Source organism: Drosophila mojavensis, unplaced genomic scaffold, assembly GCF_018153725.1.
Source record: "Drosophila mojavensis isolate 15081-1352.22 unplaced genomic scaffold, ASM1815372v1 contig_36, whole genome shotgun sequence".
NCBI classification, from domain to species: Eukaryota; Metazoa; Arthropoda; class Insecta; order Diptera; family Drosophilidae; genus Drosophila; species Drosophila mojavensis.
In genome coordinates, this window is record NW_025318858.1 from 17,976,387 (window position 1) to 17,999,418 (window position 23,032).

At 37.1% G+C, this 23,032-nt stretch overlaps 1 protein-coding gene and 1 long non-coding RNA gene across 3 annotated transcripts in view; one reads left to right on the plus strand and one right to left on the minus strand.

Annotated features, from left to right (window-relative positions):
- Window positions 1–23,032, minus strand: part of LOC6577177 — a 37,418-nt gene that overhangs the window by 9,014 nt on the left and 5,372 nt on the right. The window contains exons 2-4 of the mRNA XM_032729069.2: window positions 12,470–12,592; window positions 837–1,501; window positions 24–611 (exon numbers count right to left, since the gene is read on the minus strand). Coding sequence (XP_032584960.1) covers window positions 24–611; window positions 837–1,203 — 955 coding nt within the window. The 5' untranslated portion in view covers window positions 1,204–1,501; window positions 12,470–12,592. The remainder of the gene's footprint in view (window positions 1–23; window positions 612–836; window positions 1,502–12,469; window positions 12,593–23,032) is intronic.
- Window positions 19,576–21,491, plus strand: LOC122757200. Of its 2 annotated transcripts, none has more exons than XR_006357138.1 (2): window positions 19,576–20,383; window positions 20,426–21,491. It is a non-coding gene; the product is annotated as an uncharacterized LOC122757200 (long non-coding RNA). The 2 variants fall into 2 exon arrangements; XR_006357137.1 differs by having other exon boundaries at window positions 20,442–21,491.

Genomic DNA, 23,032 nt, shown 5'->3' on the forward strand with positions numbered 1-23,032 from the left:
TGCAGGGCAGGCTCATTACTCACCCAAGTAGCAGCCGCCATTGGGCATAAGTGGCTTAGGAGGCGGCGGGATGCCTCTGTGCTGCTGCTGCTGCTGCTGGTGCTGGTGCTGGTGATACCAATTATCGCAAACGCAGTGCTCGGGAGCGTAGTGGGCCGTCGGATTGTAAACATAACAACAGGCATTCAAACTGGGATTGGGATTGGGATTCAGGTTGGCATTGGGATTGGCACTACCCGGCGCATACCAGCGCAGGCTGGAGGCCGGTGGCGGCGGCTCCGGTTGCGGCGGCATTGAGGAGGTCGCACAATGTCGACTGCAGGCCACATTCCCATAGCTGGGCGCATGATGGAGCTGCTGTTCGATGCTGGGCAATGTTGCATAACTGCCAAAATTGTCACAATGCCGCTTGGCGCTGCCTGGCTGCAGTGGAAAGCGGGCCGGATTCGGGGCATGGCAGTGATGGGTCTGGGCCTGGCCCTGGGACTGTGCCTGTGCCTGACCCTGGGCCTGTGACTGAGCTGTTGCTGGCTGTGACGGCATTGCTGTCGTTGGCATTTGAGGCTGTTCAGCGGGCAGATTGGAGAGACGCGGACATGAGACCCACCAGGCCAGCGGCTGGTTGTTAAATCGGCACTCGGCACACAAATATCGTGGTGTGCTGAGCGTGGCGGCTGCCTCCTGCCGAGCCTCTGGGCCGTTGACTGCAGCTGCAGCTGCGGCTGTCTCTTTTGCTGGTGCTGGTTTGTTGCGGCCTTGTTGCGGATGTGGATGCAGTTGCGGTTGTTGCGACTCGGGATGCTCACAGCTTAGGTTGTATCTTCGTCACAGCGCGCATTTGTTGCACAGCACGGAGCTTCTGTGCTTGGTGCGCACCAGACTCGAATATGGCCTAAGCTCACGCTCCCTCTCCTGCTCCTGCTCTTGCTCCAGGCTGCGACTCAGATTCTGCAGCTGACTTTGACTCTGACTCTGATTCTGGTTATGGCTGTGGCACGTTTGGCCAACGGGCAGCAATTGGGGACAGCTGCCGTAGAGCGCTGATGAGGTATTCGATAGCCGGCGATAGTAGGACAAACGATGCTCCATATCATTGCCAGCATCCAGGGGCGTGGCACGTAGTCGCAGCGTAAGGCGTGGCAAACAGGAGCTGCGGTTCTCTCTATCACTGCAATTGCAATCGCATGTGCACTGGATGACCATTGTACAGTTCGCACCGTGTTGTATAGTGTAATAGGGTTCGTTCTGTTCTCTTCTGTTCTGTTCTGTTCTGATTTCTGTTTTGCTCTCTGTTCTGCTGTGTTGTGCAACGATCTGTGTGTGTGTGTCTCCACCTCAATGCGTAGAGCACATGATTCACGATGTTGACATTTTCTAGGCCAGCACCAACCAACTATATCCAGTTGGGCTCAGCTCCGACATTTTGGGTCAACGAAATCGCCTTTTTTTTTGTTTTCGTTTTTTTGTTTCTGCTGTTGTTGGTCTGCTTCTGTTTTTGGCACTGCAAAAATTGAGAACGTACACACACATTGCATCAATAAATAAATAAATCAAAATCAATTTGTTTACTTCACGCACACACACACACACACACACACACACTCTGCACACATATTTGATATGCATAATTCAATTTGGTGTTTAATTGCGTGAATTTGCCATTTGGCTGCGAGCAATGCGGATTCGAGTTCAACTCGAATGGGAGACAAATTGCTGTAGCGGTCACAGTTTGAGAGCCCATTGAATTAGATAGCTTAAAAGCATTTCGGTTAGTGGTTTTTCAAATTCAAGTCCTCTCTCATGTGCATTTCATGGAAGAACTATTATTGCCAGACTTAAAAGCAAGAGTTGCTCAACAAAGCAGCTCACTCAGTGAGTACATACTTAAAGGGCTATTATTTACATATACAAGTATAATATATTAATTAATGTGCATACACTCATGTATATATATTTTACTAAACATAATTCCAATCAATGCAATTTTATTTAAATTACCACAGAGATATGACTAAGAGTTTTCCTTCGTTGCAACTTTAAATATTAATACAACAGTAATGTTAATTTTTAAAATTGTATTTAATGTGAAGATTCTCCACAGCTCATAATGCACGACAGAAAAATAAAATTGTGACAGTATAAGTTATACAAATGAAAATATAATAACATTGTATGATTATTGTGAAGTATGAACGCAATTCAAATTTGATATCTCAAAGAAAACATTTAATAAAGAGCAACGGACCGAACTATCGTATAATCATATGCAATGATAATAACAACAAAACATTTGCATACTTTCGGGTGTTTGATTTAAAGCATTTATTGTAAACAAACACATTGAAAATCACAGTGAAGGAGTGTAGAAAGAAAACAGCAAAGTCTGATGAGTTTGAAATAATGTGTAACAATAATAGTACAATAATAAGTGTATGTTGGCTTAGAGACGCATATAGAGTCTGACAAAATAATGCAAAGTGCAACCAATTTAAACAAATTGGAAAAAAACATACACATACACAAGCAAACTCATTAGCTGCAGTATATTTTTAATTTTATAATAGCCAAATTTACAAATAAATTTTTTTTTGAAAGGAATAATTATTAGATTATAACTTATTATTTTATTCATTCATTTGTTTAACAATTTTCATTTAAAAAGTATAAATTTCTTCTTTTTTATTATAAGTTTATAGTTAATAGTTAATATAAACAGTTTTCTCATTAGAAGAAATGAAATTTTACGACACTCCATATTTAATTTCATTGATAGTTACCTCATTCAAATAAAGATAATTATATTATAATGACGCTTAATAAATTCATTACAGCTCTGCTTAAAATATTTAATACTACTACCACAGCGCCGAACAGGTGAAGAGGTCTACTACTCAGCAGTACACTTAACGACTGAGCACCGAGACACGAGGGGAGCGACTGAAGAAACTGTGCAGCAGACTTGCCTTTATATGACTGCCGACTGTCGACTCTCCCAGAGCCGAACTCACGTTTCACACTCGATCGCTAAGTAGGAAATCAGAGTAATTTCTTCAGACACTTCTCTTTTTAATGTGCACATAATAGTATTAGCAACAGAGACTGACTAAATGAATGAAATTGAGAATGAGAATGAAATTTCAAATTAAATTAAAATAAAAAACAGTCAATAGTAGCAGCCAGAACGAAAGAAATAAATATAAAAAAAATAAAAAATAAAATAGAAATATATATGTATATGCATTTGTCAAAGTTCTCTCTTTCAATAATTTAATATAAAAATCAAAATATAATTCAGGAAAATAATACGGATATCTACATAGTAATTAACGATAATATAATATATGCATGAAAAATACCATATTTTCTGATTGTTGCGAAAGCTGCCAAAAAGAACACACTCAGAATTTTAATATTTTATTCCTGTGGCGTTAATTAAGGCTCCGTATTGATGAAAAAGAGCTTGTAGCAAAAAAGCCAATCACAGTTTCAATTACGAGCAGAATCACTATTCCATCGTTTTGTATTCGTTTATGAATTCAGTCTACATAATAAACAAATTTATCATCAGGCATAAAATAAACACAGCAACAAGCAGCGGATTCTAGAACTTTATGCGCCTCTTCTCTTGCTCAGCATTGAGTAATTTCCGATTGTAAGTAGCTAAATTAATAAACTGGCGTTGAATTAAACAAACAATGTGAGGGGGCTCATTCGGCTGGCAAACGATACTCATTCATCTGTGCTCAACGAGGAATCAATCATCACTTATCGACAATCACGGCACACACACACACACACACGCACACTCACTCACACAGAACAACAGCCAGAAGGACTCCGACTTGTTGAAGTATTTCTAGCTCGAGTGCGTCGCATAGTTAACTGGGCTAAAATAAGATAACGGACATCAATTCAATTTGCGCAATAACCGCTTGGGAATTAGAAGGCGAGAAGTTGATTATCACTTGAAGAGCTCGAGCTGAACTAAGTGGAGAAGGAAATAACAGAAATGACTTTAATTCGAATATTTGCAAATAGTTAATCGAGTTAAAAGTGCACGCCGCAAACAAACAAGCAAACAACTTTTAGTCGCTACACAAAAGTAGGCGTGGCAGTGGGCGATGGGCACTAAGGCCATTATTCGAGCGAGCTTTGACTTTGAGAAATTGACCAACTGATTGCTGTAGACAGTTTGGCACTTTTGTTAGTAAAGTTCTGTGTGCGCATTCATAAAAATTACCAAAAAAAAAAAAAAAAAAAAAAAAAAAAAATAGATAGACCAAAACCAAAAAACTGAGAGAATTTAACAATGAATGTGGGTCACAAATCAATTTCGAATACACTTGGAGAATGCTTCAAGTATTTAAAACAAATTTACATAATTTATAGAAAACTTTTCAATTATGAATAATACATGGCATTATGTATTGACAACTGCTATATATGTATATATGTTTTTGTTGTTGCATGTTTCAGAATAAAATTTTTGTTTTCTGTCTGCGAAATAATAAATAAAAATTCAAGAAAATTTATGTACAGTGCTTCATGGTTGAGCAGCGGCAGTCCTCTTTTAAAGCTCAAGAATAAAAATGTTTATTTAATTTATGTATGTTAAAATTCAAGCTCAAAAAGTTTCACAAGGCTTTAGATATGTCAACTAGAACAAGAATTTTAAATAGGTGTTTTCCATATGGTATATATGAAAGAGTGTGTATATATATTTGGGTTAGCTTAGTATTAAAAACTGAATAAATATTTTTTATTTGATATGTGAAAACTATGCATTTATTAATGTATTTATTTAGAAAGCAAATAAGTGTGTTCTTGTCTTTGCTATAAAATCAAATTTTAATAGTAATTTGACTTTTATATCTTTCAATTATAGTTGACAAATAAATCATTCTTAATTTCTTCAAATTCTTAAAAAAAAAAAATGTCGATACTAAGAAACAGAATAACAATAACAAAAAATAAAATAAATTTCATTTAGTAACAGAATTTATAATAAAATAATAAATACATATACAATCTTTTTTATTAAAATATCAGAAATTAGTTTATTATAAAATATTTTTGTTGAATAAATAATAATATATTAAAGTTTCATGATATTCTGAAGTTATAATTCATATTTTATATATATGTATTTTTTATTATATTAAAAATAAATTTTTTAAAACATATTTGGACAAGTGCAACACGCAATAATCTCTTTATATTTTAATGACACACAAAAAAGGAAATTGCAAATTGAAATCTGAAATAAACTCGAATAATGCTTGGATTCAATCATGCCCGGCCGCTGCTTCTTTTTCTCCGGCCAGCTCCCCCTGGGCTGTCTTAAGACTTGATTGATTCGTGTTGCTGTTATTTATGGAAGGACAAAGTCTTGTATCTGTCCTTTGTAGCCAGAGCCGATATTCAGGCTTCGATTAGCCCCACTGCACATAGAGCTGGCTATAAAGATGATAAACGATTTGGCTTGCTCAGCTCAACAACAACAACAGAAGCTGCAACGTAACAGAAGGAAACCTGCATCAAGTTGCATTTGGGGCTGTGGGGCAAGTGCAACACCTACCAAAGCAAACAGCATCAATTTCAAGCGCTTCATCCTCTCCTCTTCTCTGTCTTACTCTCTCTCCCTCTCTCTCTCTCTCTCTGTGTGTATGTGTGTGTGCATGTGTCCCACTATTCCATTTTTATGGCCTCACATAACGATTTGGCCGACAACAGCAAAAAGGAACTTTTTACAATGCACAACGGCGCATTTAAATTGATTGTAAGCAAGCGAGAAGCAAAACAGGAAGCATCCAGCGAACAGCCAACATCAATCAAAACGCATTGTGCCCGAGCGCCCACGTTAAGCATACAGCGGGGAGCTACACCGCCTGGGCACCGCACGAAGCCAGCTTAAATCGAGCCACCCACCCAAGGAAGCCGCAAACCAGCCCAGGCCCATCCCACCCACTACCTGTGGCAGCATAAAATTCAAGAATAGCAGAAGGAACAGCAGCAGCAGCAACAGCAACAGCAGGAACAACAGCAGCAGCAGCTGCAGTAGCGAAAGCAGCTGCCGGAGCAGCTACAACCAATACATAAAGACATCCCACTCTGGCCCAAACACTTCCTTCACAGCAAATGTGCGAGCATACATAAAGGAATGCCAAACGTCCCATAACTACCAAATACCTGTGCAAGCTGCTTACACCCAGCCTAGAGATGGCAACGTGAGCCGAAATCTTAAATATTTAAAATTCATTAACCCCCAACCGCGTAATGAGGACATGATATTTTACTTAGCATCATAATAATATATACACTCAGAATGTTTATGCTTATGCAATCGTCTACCAGATGTATCCAAATTCTTTAATTGATTGAAATCCTTAACATAGGATAGAGAATTGTATAAATTGCTTTCCAAAAATATTAGATTCTTATGTTTAAACTACGCATATACTAGAGTGCTACATGAATACACTCCAACTCAAACTCAATCAATACGTTGTATGTTTCTCACTCGCTCACTTGTGTATGTTGTGAGTGAAGTCATGCAACCCTCTGAGCTATATAGATCAAATCGAATGTTTGCATTTATGATATTAGTAAGAAATTTGCAAGCTTTTCATTGCTCAACTCCCTTCTTGCCTAATTTCAACTGCTTTAACAGCAATTAACAAAATTTCAATCAAGATTCACTTTGGGTCCTTTTAAGAAACCCAGAAAATGAATTTATCGAATTATTCAATTCTTAAATGGCTAACATATTCTACTTCATAATATCAATGTAAACATTTTTGTAAAATTGTATAAAACAAATGCAACAACCACACGCACAGAGCATAAATGACATGGCTTGACTTCAAATATGATTTTCAATTGACTTGAACCTCTCAAATAAATAAAGTAGAAAATAAATAAAATTTATATTATTATTTATATTATATATTATTTTTATATTTTGAGGCTCTTTGCAAAATAGTTTCAATATTTTTAAAAATTTATAAAACGGCTTAAGCTCATGCAAGATGAAAAGGTAAATTAAAAACCAAACAAAAGACAAATCAATGACACTATAGAAATTGAATTGGTTCATGTTTGTAGATATATTTATATCAATATTTATATATACCAAATGTATACTCTATATATTTACAATATTTATATATGCCATTTCAGCCGCAGGGCCAAAATGAGCTCCTGGCCATCAGCTGTTACCACCAGAAACTTTGTTTGGCTACTGATTAAATTTAGTGTGCATTGCGTACAAAATATGGGAAAATCTGAATTATGATGTACATTACTTGGAGTTGAACGAACGTGTGAATGAAATTTTACAATTGAATTGTTTTAATCATTGTAAACTTTTCAAGTTATGAACCAAAATCCGAGCTCATTGATGTGAATGGCTGAACGGCTGAGTGAATGGGCGCCACTTGTGCGTGTGGTGCACATAAAACGAACTTAAGCCTTAAAGTAAACCAAATGATAGTAAAAACAAATAAAATAAATGTATGTTAACTTTAATAATAATTCCTTGCAAGCCAACTCCATTGAAACTTTTCCATGAAAAACCAAAGCCTTAAAATATAATTTAAATTTGTTGAGAGAAACTTTTACGATTTATTGTTATGATGAAAGCCGCAAAATTTGCTATTTATTATTTTGCACTAGAAATTGTATTTATTATTTTGCACTGGGAAAACTGAATTGAAATTTGATTTGATATCAAGCTGAGCTGATGCCCAAAATTTGATTTCATGTCAGACTCGTTGTCAATTATATAAACCAGTTCTAACTATCAAATTTGTTTGGAATCAGAACAGAAACTGAATTCGGAGGCACGAGTTCAGCTCATCCTCGATTGCATAAAGCAGACGTGGCCATAAATTCCAAATGGCAGAAGAGAGGAATGAAATGCTCTGGTAATAGTTGCGATTATGCCCCATAGCATACGCTTGGTGCGGGTATAAAAATATTTTACGAAAATCTATTTTTTTGTTAGCAGTCGAGTGTAAAATGTTGCACAATTCCCGAGGATGCTTTTCGGTCGGTGGCAGAGGCCGCGGGCAGCGCTTAATGCCAGCCAGCCAGCCAGCCAGCCAACCACATTTCAATAATATCATCATCCTAGAGATATGCTCGGCGGCTGGTGTATTATGATTTTTTTTTTTATTATTACTATTATTATTATGATTTTGTAGCTTTCATTTAGTGAAGCAGGTCGACAGGCTTTGCCCGCCCCATTGAAATATTTTATTAAATTGTAAGCGATGTGCAAATTCAAATAACTCACAAATGTTGATAATCTGGACATTCAGAAGTTTATGGGCGCAGCTCGTGCTCACGCCCAGCGCAACGGCCACGCCCAGGCGGGATTTGGGTGGCTGGTTCATCTGTTGACTTAACTGGTCATTGACTTTGCCAACTTTATGATGCACTAAAATTAAATATACAGCGTAGCATATAAATATCGTACATCGTATACATCGTGTCTCTGTGCATGTGCATAAAAAGGACAACTTTTATTCGCAGGACACAAAGACGGACATTTGCGGCCAGTCGCCGAGCGAAGGTCCTTTTGATTTTTTTCCTTTCACGTGTGCGTGTGTGTGGGAGGCGTTGCCGAGGCAGATCCAGCAGCAGAGCCTGAGCTTGAGCCTGTGCCTGGTCAGCTCCTCCCTGGTTTACTCTGCTGATTAAACATATTGCGGCGACGAGCATGTTGCCAAAAAAAAAAAAAAAAAAGGTAATATTTAAGTTACGGCATAAGTAGCTCAACTGGCAGATACCTTGCGTTGAATGAGCATCATAAAATATACACACACATATATATTTATGTATATACATGTGTACCTGAATAAACATAACCTATTTTACACATAGAAAGTTTTTTACTTTCTATGCACTTTTGTTCGCCTATTGTTCATAAAAAGTTTTTTGTAAAAACATAAAATTTGAAAAAGTTTAACTAGATTCTCTCCCCACATGCGCATATACAAATGGAACGTACATATATACAAATGGCAAACAAATAAAACATTATTTTCAAAACTGTGCCATATAAAACTATTGGGTAAAGCTACGTAGTCCCATGATACAACAATTTTTTTAAAGAAATTATAAAATTTATAGACATAAAGCCATAATATTTTTTAAAATTTTATAAATGAGTAAAATATATAAACATAAATAAACAAAATCAATTAAATAATATATAATAAATAAGTGAAATATATAAATGTAAATAATCAAAATAAATTAAATAAAATATATAAATATATTTTTTAATAGATTTTAATGATTTTAGCTTTAGTTATAGTTTTGACGAAAATAATATATATTTATTATTTATTTTTTTATTCTTAATTTTCAATACTTTTTCAGTTAGAAAATCGATTTAAATTCTAACTTAAGCAAGTAAGAGTTAAGCAAAATGAAAAGAGCCCAGAAATTAATTACAAAAACCTTGTTCAGCTATTGACCACGCCCCACTGAGCAAACTACATAATTTATAGGTCTGTAAGTAGGGGAGGTACCAACCGAACACATCAGCAAAACTAACAATGGTTCCACTCTGACTTGCCACAACAAAACTTGGTAGGCATCTCTATACATCAACACATTAAGAGCAGATGGTAATATATGTTACGTACATAACTGTAATATAATATTTAAGACCCATTAATTACACGTTACAACAGTTAAGCCAGCCAGACATACGCCCCTTAACTCAATTATAGGATATAGGGTATGATGAAAAAAACCACAAACAATTTTAAGCCACAAAATTAAATTCACACCGAGCACTTTTCTCTTTCTCTTTCTCTTCATATTTTTTCGTTTTTGAGCGGTGTTTGCTTTGGTGTTGAGATCGCTTTTTTCTCGCACGCTGTATTTCGGCGAGCTGTCACAGCGAGGACCCCGTGGCTGGGTGCCAGGGTGCCAGGGTGCCAGGGTGCCAGGTTCTCGGTCTTTGGTCCCTGGCTGCACGATAATGGATATCATGTTGCCGTTGGGTTTACATTTTAGTTTTACACTTTTCGTTGTAATAAACACATGACAACATGCAAGGCTCCTAGCAGAGTACAAGGAAATAGCAAAAGTCTATGGCAAATAGTTCCCAGAATCAAGTTAGCCCTAAAATTGAAAATTTGATGAAGAAAAGAGCTTTAACTTGAAGTAATTGAATTTTTAATAATCATAATTTTATTATATTATATTATATAATAAAATGTATTTAATAATCTAATCTTGCTCTCCTTTTGTTTTTTCCAAATATTTAATCAAAAAAATCTGTGGCAGCCTTTTTTAATTAAGTAATTTCCCACAGATAATTAAATTAATCCGCACACAGCACTTTGCGGAATTGCGGCGAAAGCGTTTCTTGGAATTCACAGCAAACATATTTTTGCTTATAAGCAAAGTCCTTTCTTTTTTATACATTTATTTCGCTAGCTCCTGAAAGGGTACGAATTTTAGATGTCCTTTTGTGTTTTTGCGCTTGTCTTTGACTCCGTCTCCGTCTCTGTCTCCAACCCTTTCGCTGTGTTTGTGTTTGTGCATATGCGTGTGTATGTTAAATGTTCGCACTCCCAGAGGAAAAATAATTCGAATGCCGGCTGGCAACAGAAAATATTAATACTTTTTCATTTACTTTCGGCTTGAGGGGAAGAGAGGCCAAGGCGATCCGAAGGTTTTTAGCCAAAAACTTTGCCAAGTTGACCAAATATTTTGTTTGTGCTCAAAGCTTTGCGCATATTTTATGTGCAGCACTTGAGCGAGAGTTTTGCGACCTCTTTCAGATGCTGACTAATGGCTTTCGGTGGAGCTACATGAAGTCGACATGCCAATTGCTCTGGCTTTAAATAATCAAATTAAATGTCAAGTCAAACGCTTGCACAGCCCCCGAAAGTATGCCGCATTATTTGGATCTCCTCCACTTGCTATCAGTAGAAGTCCTGTGTACCATTAACCTTACTCAAAGGAGCCTATCTGCGGGTAATTAGGTTGCCAAACGGAGGCAGCCAGCCGAGCGGCGAGGCAGTCAGAATCAGAGGCTGGAACGGAGCCACGACCTTAATATTAATATTATTATAAATAAATTTAAAACGTAAACTCGCTTAGACCTTAAATTTAACACAAACGCACACAAATCCTCCAAAGGCAGACAGATAAGTTGTGGGCGGCTGGATAACGGGGCGAGGGATGAGAGGAGAAGAGAGGAAGGCTGAGCGGTGCGATAGGTGGCTGGGCGATTTGCGGCAGGCGTGAACCACATCATAAAGCGAAAGCTAAACCCTTCTTGGCTGAAAAATGACACTTCCGCAAAAAGGCGACGACGAACGGAAGGCCTAAAACAACGAAAATTACAGGCACAGCCACTGGACGCAACTGGCTGTGACGAAGGCGCTGCCAAGTGGTGCAGAGTGGTGCGAGACGGGCGCTCTGGCTTTGGTTTCTGGTCTGGATTTGATTTCCTGACTTGCCTCTGGGCCGGGCCCGGCTGCTTTATCAACATCGAAGGCAACTCTGTAAATCGACACGGCCAATTTTATTATTGGAGCCCCAAGAAAATTTCCTTTGCCTATATAAATTGGCAGCAACCGCCAGCTGCCAGCCGCCATCCGCCCACGCACACACCCATTCGGTTACCCTTTCCCCCAGGCCTGTCTGAGCCACTTTGTTTGTACGGCCTGCGAGGAATCGAATTAGCATGCAAAATCTTTTGTTTGACTAACAATGTGTCAAAGTGTGTGACGAGCGCGCTTTAGTCTTGGTCGAGGTGAGCCCCGCACTCCGCAGCCCACACAGCCCACTCAGTCCCTCAACCCCCGCACTCCACCCAACACTTTGAAGCCTTCGGGCCATTAGGCTCGATAAAGTCACAGCCACTGCGCACGTCTCCCTAAGGCCACTGGCGGCTGACGAGCCACAATGCTGGCCACCTAAATGGAAACCGCAAAAAGATTGCGCACACAAAGTAAAGTGAATTATTGCTGCAAACGTTATCCTAGGCGAGGGAGACAAACGCTTAATTAAGCATTAACCCAGCTCCCGTTGCACAACAGTAATTCCTCTAATTGGTCACATGGCCACAATGTCCATTTAAAACAATCAAAGTGGGTCAACCTTTCACGGCGTGGTTCTATGGCCAGCTCCGCTGAGTGTGCTTCATAATTTTATTTTATCTTTCTACTTTGGCATATGCCAAGCCATAAAAAAGTTCACCTCGACTCTAGGGCAAAAGATTCCAAATTATTTTTTATGTTAATTTTATGCCTCATTTCTCATTTGCTGCGGAAATTGTTGAAAATGCGTGAAATCATAATCGATATGTTTAACACTTCAGCTTTTATTGGCGAAGTTCGCAAATATTTTCAGCTAATGAACTACCGCTTTGCAAGTGGTAATAGAATACATTGGCATTCATATACGTCCTGAATAGCATTGTTAATTAACGGCTTACGTTCTGTAACCCAAGAAGCATTTAAAGCGTATTCCACTGCAGTTTGAGGCCAAGCTGAAGCCCAGTTGAAGCACAGTCCATTAGTAGCAAGAATTCAGTTGGGCTTTATAACATCAATTGAAGCTGCAATGAGGCAAGAAACATTTCAATCAATAGGATATACGTTTCTTAACTTTGTGGCAAATACTTTTTTTTTAAGCTCGAAAGATGCTTTGACAAAGTTTCTTTTAATTTTTTTATATTTATTTATTTACACAAACTTTGGCAAAGTATTTTTTTTAAATATTTTTATGAGTTGGGAATTTCAGCAAAGAATTTCGATTTTTTGAATATTTTAACTAAGTTGTTTCATAATAAAGTTGCCTCTGGAGACAGCATATGAGGTAATCGCTTTGTGAGGAAGATGTTTATCTTACAAGAATTAAATATGTATGTGTATGAAAAAGTTCTCTCGCAGGAGACGGTATGCGCTAATTGGGATAGGTGAAGTATTTTTTAGGGAGAGTATATGAGGTATATGTATATTCATATGTTTATATTGTATATATATTTGCTGTATATGAGTACATAAACTATAAGAGATAATTCGCCATTCGTTCTTTGATATTGGATATTACATTATATTGGATATTATATATATATATTATATGCACATTATGAGAAAACTTCAACTCGATTGAAGATTCGAAGTGTATATAAAATCGATTGATTTATCTCGCAATAATAAAGTATTTATATAAAAAATTAATATTTGCTTCCTACGACATTTTATGCATTTGAGAATGCAAGAATTGACAAGCATAAACTTGATTCTACAACAACGTGCTTCATTGGATCTCATTCACCTTAGGCAGAGCACATGAGCCGAACGATCGATATATGAAATCGAGCAGAAGCTGGTATGCAGAGAGCATATAGGGCATTCCACAGTTGACTTTTAAGCAACTCTACTGAGAAATGCTGATCACATATTCATCTTCTGATATACATAATACTCTTTTCCTAATACAGCATTGCATAAAATATAAATTTATGCCAGTACAATGATTATTTATGGCTCACATTCGATATTGACTTAACATATACACATTTATAATACGAATTTATGTTGAACAATATAAATATTTATGGCTAAGTAATAGCTTTTTATTATTTACTGTTAAAGTCAAAAGATTTTCCCTAATCTGCGAAGGGCATATAGACATCTAATATTTGATGGCAACACCCCTAATTCTTCACATCCAAATGCAGCGAATGCGAATGACAAATGTATTTGGAGGCTAAACAGAAATCGTAATACAAAAATGATAAATGATATCAATAAATTCCAGAGTATATATATTATATATTAAATTTGCTTCTCTTTTTTTCGCATGCAATAAACCAGTAGATTTATCAACATGATTTAGGAATTTCTTTTTTCGCATTCGAATTTTAATGTACGTATATCTCAGGCCGACTCTTTTGCAGCTAATTGGCTGCTCTAATCAATTGCCTGGCATAGTTTGTATTGGGGAATAAACAATTTCCTCTGCATATTGTTTGTCATCAACTTTAGCTGAGCTGAACTGAGCTGAGCTACTTAATTAATGTTCGTTTGCTTTGATGATGTCGATGCGGCTGTTAACTACATTGTGTTGACCTTTCTGGCGAAATGCGAATGCGAGTGCAGCTCGCTCCACTGTGGGGGCAACTTGTAAGTAGTCCAAAGCAACGGCTTGTGCTAAATTAGCAAATGACATAGTCAACATGGCCAACATAGCGGCAGGCGCCAGGCCCATTCCTCATGTCCCCGCAACCCCTCCAGCCTGATAATCCACAAAACAACGTGCAATGCCGACACCATTTACAGCTGCCCCTCGGCTGCCTGCGCCCAGCGACGCCCCGCCACGCCACGGCACAGTCAGCCCCCCCTGAGCTGACACAGAACATAATGCCGACGGGCAATGCTCTTTTAAGCACGCAGCTATGAATGGAGCAGGCGCCAGGAAGGTGGGCATGGGGAGTGGGGAGTGGGGAGTGGGTAGTGGGTGCTCTTAGCGCTGCTGTCTAGCGAAAGTGCCTCAAATGCGCGTAACAATAATGATCATACATACACACAAACACAGTTATAAACCCTATAGAAAAATACACAGTTCCCATTGGCAGCTGCTGCCGCGGCACTCATCAAAATGTGACAAAAACGCAAACAAACAAAGAGATAAACAAAGAGACACTGGCAGGGACGTTGGCAGCTTTCACGCAGCTTTCATTAGTCGCAATTTACCTACAAGACCCTCCCCCGGCCCCCCAGCCACCCTCTCCATCCCCTGGCACTCGGTTGCTAGAAGAGCCCATAAACGTACCGCTGATAACTTCTTTAAGTCTTGGGTCCAACTGGGCACAGAGACAGCCGGCTCTCTGTTTCCGCCCCGCTCCAAATAAAAAAATATGCTAAGGCAGCACGAAAAATATTTTAAATTGAAATTCTGTTTATCGCGCTGACGAAATCGTCCAAACAGACCAAAAGCCCGCAGTCCCCAAGCCCCATGACCTCAACACCCCAAAACCCCTCCAAACCTTTAGCACACATTGCGGCCTGGCTTGGCATGGCATGGCATGGCATGGCCTGTCCTGACTTGACTTGGCCTGGTTGGCCCGGCTTTACTTAGCTTTTTGGGGGTAATTCAATAAAGTGGAAAATGATGCTCATCGTCAACGTAATTTGCTTTCGTGGTTTTGCACAAATCCGCCAAGGAGGCCAAACCGACTGACTACAGATGTGAGGACTCAGCACTGCTAACGGGGCACTTGAATGCCGTTAATCGGTTCTTCATATCACATCAAACGGGGACCGAATTGCTGAAACTCGGCCTCATCATCAGCGACAACATAATCTGCAATAACCCACAGCCACAGCTACATCCACAGCCAAAGCCAAAGCCAAACAGCTAGAGATGGCAGAGTTAGCTGAGCCCAATGCCAGACTGTGAGACTCACACGGGCAAATATTTGATCATTCAGGAAATATGTTGACGAATATTGAAGAAGCCTAAGAGGATACAGAATTTAACTGCTGATATATCAAAATTTCAAGGATATCTTGAAGTGACTGCTTCTAATGCCTTTTGAAAACGGATGTTAGATTTGGGAAACCGAATACTACGGTTAAGAAGTAAAACCTGAAAAATATTAAAATTATATATAAATTATATATTACGTTCAAATATCTAAAAATATTATATTTTCATTTTAAATAAAATAAGAAAATAAATAAACAATTAAAAAAAAATAAAATTTCATTTACATAAAAATTAAGCACAAAAACGTTTAATTTTAAATTTTATAGTCATAATATATATAAATATATGTATTTATATTTATATATCCAAATCAGTTTAAATATTTTGAATAAATCATTTTATAAATAAATTAATTAATTGTCCATTTATTATATTATATATATATATATATATATATATATATATATATATATATATATATATATATATATATATATATATATATATCGTTTAATATTTTATTTGTATTCATTTTAAATAAAACAATTATTCAAAACAAATTTTTTTTTTTAGTATTTGTATATTCAAATATTTGTTTCCCATAAATAATATATTATACCACTTATGCCATGAAATATTGATTTATATTTTCATTCAACATTGAGTTTATTTGGTGTTAATTACATCAATGGTTTTGTGTTTTAATTTATTATGAAAACAAAAATAATAGATACAATCATATTTATGAGATGCTTTAAAAATTCATTAAATATTTACATATAAGCTATTCAAATGTTCGGTTTTGTTTGCTCATTATAACTATTATTGCTACTCTAGTCCCTGCAATGTGTAAAAAAAAATATCCGGCATTCATAAGAGGTCGATCTGCATTTCTAACATTTCGCAAATTACTGAACTGTTAAACATAGATTAAACCGTTTTCGCTCAACAGCTTGAGGTAAATTCCCGTTTCCCGTTTCCAGTTTTTAATTAAAATAATGCCAACAGATATAATTGCTAATTTCGGTTGCTCTCATGGCGAAAGCTGCTGCTGACAAGCCCCACAAAATGCGGTGCCAATCAATTACCCAAGTTTCGTGAAATTATTTTTACTTAAATAAATAACTAAAGGCCTTTGCATTAGCCTAAGCCCGGGAAAATGTTTTTGAAAACATTTCTCCATTTCTGATTACACAAAGCAAAAAATTACGAATAAGCGGGAGAGACGAATGAATGTTGGTTAAATTCGCCCTGGCCAGAAACAAAGACACAGTGCAATTTAAGCTTTGGCCATGTAAAATGAAACATAAATATGAAATAGATTAATTACGCTGCCAGCTGAGCTGGGCATTCGAGCACATCTCTAATAGGAGTCGCATTAGCTGCGAGAGCTAGTGAGCGCATCTCATCAGCGAGTGGCAACTGGAAAGTGGCAAGTGGCAAGTGGCAAGCGCCGTGCGGCTGGCGACAGACTCCCAACTCAAAGACTTCCCAACTTCCTTTGGCTTCGAGCTGCTGCTGATGATGCCAAAAGAAAGCAGACCAAAGGCAAACTGAACCAAAAGCTGAAGCAACATTTACAAAAGGCAGCTGCTGACTGAGTGGCCTCACTGTGTATATGTGTGTTGGGTGTGTGACTGACTGTGTGCGTGTGCTGGATGTGTGAGTGTGTGTGTGTATATGTCGACCCCATTACGTGCCAAAGCACTAAAAACCAGACCAAGCGCCACCACAGGGTGTTTCATTTGCCTTTCACTCGACGTATGTATATATGTGTGTGTGAGTGCATGTATGTGTGTGTGTGTACCTACAAATATGACTGAGCAGCGCTCGTAAATTTTGTCATATTTTCTCGTCTTTCGCGCTCAACTTTTGCCATGAATTTGTTGTTGCTGCTGCTGCTGCTGCTGCTTTGCTGCTGTTGTTGTTGCTGTTGATGCTGATGCCTTTTTTTAGGCGCACATTTTCTTGATAATGCGCCTGACTTTTTGTTTTGTTTCATTTTGCTGTTATTTTATTTTCATTTTATATTTTAGCAGCCCATTAAAAAAACGCGGCCGCACGCACAGTTTGACATGCACTTTTAATCGATTACAAAGCAGAGCGAACAGCAACAACAACAATGTTTCTTGGCACACGATTTTCCATATTTATAAAAAAATATTTCTTTCATTACTTTTTTTTCTGTCATTTTGGCACACATGCTAAATGGGCGTGTGCTAATGTGCGTGTGCGTGTGTGTGTTTGAAGACTTTTTGTTGCTGCTGCTGTTGCTGCTGTTGCTGTTGCTGCTGTTGCTGATGTCTGTGGTGCGATTAAAGTTTATTTTTGCTGCTTTAATTGAATAATAAATTAAGCGAATGGCCCCGACACAAAAGACCCACACAATATCCCCACAATATCGGGCAAGTAACGTGAAGTAAAACTGAAGGCCCATGCACAGGAGGCATGAACTATTGTTATTTGCACAGATTCCAGCGAGCCGAGTGAGCCTGACTGCCTGAGCGTGTCTAAGAGTTTCAGGTCGTTAAGGTTGCAAATGTCTGGCCACGCATCTAATTAGAAACAAATTCATTTACACTTCAAATGGCCTGGCCCAAGTAGCAGTACGCACGCTGTTTACCTTCATAAGGGCCGAATTGGGCGAACACATTAGTTTTCTCCATTAGGCTGCCAAGGGCTAGAGCTGGTGCAGAAGGTAAGCATTTTTGTGTGATAGGTAAGCGAAAAGCAAGTCTGTGCTTAAGCTGCTACATTGATATTATAAAAGGTAGAATGTCTTTTTTATGCTTAGAAGGAGTTAGGAACTCTCCTATAGAGCGCTTAGCAGAGAGCTTAAATTATATGGGTCATCCAATGCATATAGAAACAAGCCAAAATATTTTTAGAAAGAAATAAGGAAAACTAGTTAAGGCTTAGCCACATCTAATATCTTTAAACAAACTTCAATAATATGAGTTATCGCTCAGACAAGCGAGTTTCAGACTAAGTACTTCAAAAAGTTGGTAATGTTCTGTAGGGCTCGATCAATTAACTCTCACCATAATAATCTAAACTTTAACCCATTTTCATTTGAAGTATAAGTTCCTTTCAGTTTATATTAAGCCCGAAATAAAAAACATATTTCCGCCAAGAAAATAGTTGGAACATTTAAAAATATCAATAATTTTCAACGAGAATGTGTAGAAAAAACTAAACAAAAGACCAACAAATCTAATATGAAGAAAATCCATACTAGAACAAAAGCCATTGAACAATTTCTCATAATAAAACTCAAGCAAATCCTAAGCAGTCCAGGCACAGCGTGTGCTTATGTGTGGGTGTGTATATATGTGTGAGTGTATTATTTGTTATGTGTGTAGAAGAGAGGCGTGGAACGATTGGAATAGCAGCGCCGAGCAGAGTTCACAATATCAACTAGTTCAGACTAGAGAGTTCTTACTTGTTTGAAATTTAAAAAAAAGTTTTAATATGATATGTGAAAAAAAATAATAATAATGCAAAAATATATTTATATTAATATATACTTTTAAATAAGTTTTGCCATATTCAAGTACGCAATAATTAATGTTTTTCATATTTAATTTTTTTTTTATAAAATTAGAGCTTTAGTTGATTTTAAAACAAAGCTGATGTTAGTTCAATTAAAATTGTTTGTATGGAATCAATTTTAACAAAATAACATAAACAGTCAAATTCTATTTTCTTAAATGTTTCATTCAGTTATACAAAAAACTTAAAGGATATACTTTCAGAATGTTCCGTAACAATAGAAATGAATTCCTTAACATGTGCACTTCACTCATCGAAATTTGTTCTATTTCAAAAAATATAAATTGGAAATACCCACTGGCCAAACATGCTATAAATATTTATACAATGTGTTTTAAATTCAATTACCGAAGTTGATATGCAAAAAAAAAAAAAAAAAAAAAAAAATATATATATATATATATATATATATATATATATATATATATATATATATATATATATATATATATATATATTTATATACATACATATACTGTTGTAAATAAATTTGCTCTGCGGGCGAAAAGTTTTGCTTGTAACCAAAAAATATGTTGTTTTTTTTTAGCTTAATATTTTATGCATGATAAAGTAAGCGACTAGTAGATGCTCTAAAAATTGTTTCCAGCTCCGGAACAAATTTTTAAGGATTTCTATAGATTTAAATTTCTAAATTCCAAACATTTTTATACAATTCACGGCTTTAAAAAACCTTTTTAGCCCGTAGCTATTTACGTCGCGCTTTATATCTTTAATTCCTTCGTAAATGCACGGCATGCAAATATAAACAAATTGCGAGTCTGTGAAAAAAAAGGATTCTTTTCTTAGTGCTGTCGCTCAGTACATCGTTTGCATATTGCGACACGCTTTGTTACCCCTCGAGAAGAACAGCAAGAGACAAACTCTCACACACCCGCACACACACATACATATCTATATATAATACACCCACAATAAAAATACTAGACTGACTATATAAAAAAACAGAAAGAGAAAATAAAAACAGGTAAAAGCTCCAGAGGGCAATGAATACAATAAACAAAATGCGTAAACAAGGAGGAAGCGCTCAAAGCGGGCATGATTAAAAAGTAAGCAAGAATAATTGCAAAACATTTAAGAACACAGAGGAGGGACAGGTGGAAAGGGGACAGGTGGAAGATGGAGGAACCAGAGGCACAGAAGCTGTAAAGCAAATGAAGTGCATTAGAAAATAAGAAATTTAATTTCGGGCCAAGCCAAAAACCAATTTTCGTCCCTAATGGAATCGTTTCAAGGGGCGTATGAGTGATGTAACGAGTCGGGCTAGACTGCCGAGTGCTGCACATTAACTAGATAACAGATACCCAAACAGATGACACATCTACACATACAGATATCGTGTGTAAGTATGTATATACTTGGGAAATGCATAAGCTGCTCAAAGTTTAATCGCTTGACAGTTGAGAGAGAGATGTGTGAGGAGGGATTGGTTGGGAGAGCGCTGCCAGTCGAGGCTGTGTAGGAGTCTGTGTGACAGGCACAATGAAACGCACTAAATCATAAAGGATCTCTGGCTATAAACTGCACAAAACGCACAAAAACGTTCCTGTTGCTGTTTTAGTGGCTCAATACAGTGACACAGTCGAACTTGAAGGCAAACTCCAGCTCGAGTTTCGAGGCTGGAGAGCTGAGAGTCGAGGCTGAGCCGAGCCAGAGCAGCAGCAAGTGGCTGTCAATGCATTCGGGCAGTGCTTAAGATAAGATGCGGGTCTTTGGAGCTTTACTCTGGCTATAGATGCCATAAGAATACATAAGCACACGCACACAGACACACACAGGCACACACACTTAAAGTTGACTGTCAAACTTTGTTGGGATTACAGCAGCTGTGCGAGAGATAAAGTAGAAATGCAATTGAGAACAATTTAGATAGCAGGCTAAGGCAGCAAAGCTTGAGATATAAATGAATGAGTTATTGTTACGAAAATGTAATAAAGCCAATTAAGGCAATACATTGCTCAAAACATCATAATACCAAAAAGTTATCCGAATAGGCACATTTATTTAAGCTGTCATGGGCAGCGGCTAACCACAAGCATTTCACTCGCCCGTAAATTATTGGCCAATTTTACGCACAGATTACATAAAATACTATTAGGGAAGTTAAGAGAGATTCCTATTGAGCAATATAAGTGTTTATTTGGTATATACATATTTATACAACGATTTCTATCTATCGACAGTTGGCAACAGTCAAGCAAAGCGAAAGTTAGCCGAAAAGTTTTTAATAAATGTCACAAGGGATAAAATTTAAAGTTGAGATTTCATATAAATATTTAAGAACGTCAAAGTTAATCCATCGACGATTTTTGAAGACACAACGACCATATATATATATATATATATATTCCTGACTAGTTAGAAAAGTCAAGTTCTATTCACCTGTTCACCTGTATAAACGTTTGATATATAGATATACTTCTATAACATAAATGGCATACTGGCATACTTCACTTCAATTTTTTATACACTTTTTTACCCTTTACCCTTTTTACACCCGCTCAGAGAGCTTTACTTTGAGAGACATGAAATTGAGTATGAAAAAATGTTGCTTTCATAAACAAACGCACACGAATATTTCAGATTTTGCATGCGTTCTGCTCACTCTACCATAATTGAAAAGAAAATTCATTTCGAATTGAAGAACTTTGTGCACACATGTGAATGTCATGTTTGTGGAAATACTCCTGCTTGATTTTCATTGCCTCCTTCTTTTTTTTTTTTTTTTTTTTCTTTTGCAACCACGTCAATGTACTTGGTAATGGTATTAAAATTGCGGGAAAATGGTTCACAGTTAATTTTCCCCCAGCTGCTTCCATGAAATAGAAAATAAAATTCTTTGCGTAAAAGGTTCGAGGCATAAAGTGCGCAATCAACTTTGATTAAAAATTAATAGGCAAAGTGCAATCGAGTGGAGCAGCGACTCGATTCTTTGACAGCCCAACCAGTTGAATCTAAACCAATTTGTACTCATTTACATTTATATGATTCGCATTTCCATTCCAAACAACGAATTTCAATCAATAATTTCCACTGTTCGTGCATTTGAAATACGAACACGAATAGGAAACGGAATTCCACCAAAGGAGACGAAAGGGTTCTCTTCAGCCCTAGGTTAAGCTCCGTTAAATTAAAGTCCACAACTTGTTGACAACAAGGAGGGCCCGTGCCCAAGCTCTGTTTACTATTTCTTTCAAAACAAAATACCTATTTTCATTTCAGATACTTGAATATGATATTCCTCGAAAGCATTCAATTTTTTCGATATATTTCCTTGCTCCCCTTCCCCTGCTTTCACCATCGAAACGAAATTGCGTAGAAGTTTGAGCAATCAAAACAAGGAAAGAATCTCAAAAGACTTTGAAATACTCTCTAAAATTATTTTTGATAGATAATTGTAACAAAAATGAATTTGCAATTGATGTTTATGTGCCAAAGTATTCTATTAATTTTTATGAATTTTTTTAATTAAAAATAAGTCAACTAAGTATCAGGTATTTACTATACGAATACTCTATCTATTCTACTTTTCATTTATTGGCAACAGGAAATGTAAATAAACAACAATCAGTTTCCAATTTGATTTACGGCGAATCGTCAAATCCATATCCAAACTTTCTTTATGGAATACACTTCGAAAAAAAGACAAATAGGATACAAATGTAGCTCCATCTGTTGTATGGGAATACTTAAAATATGGAATATTGTATTTTGTTGTGTAAACAGATGGCTTAGTGCTCTGAGAGTTAGTCCAAGCGTAAAAAGTATGAGTTTCTACAGGGCAAATGTAAAAACAAATTGCAATATGACAGATGAAAAGTTTGAGTGTAGGTGTGCGTGTGGAGACAAACAATCTGGCGTACAAACACATACAGGTGAGTGAATCGATGGCACTTGAAGCCTCGATGGATTTTTGACAAATTCTCAAATTCTCTTTCAGTTCACGAATTGTTTGCACAGCTGTCGAGTGTCAACAGCGAGCGAGTGTGAG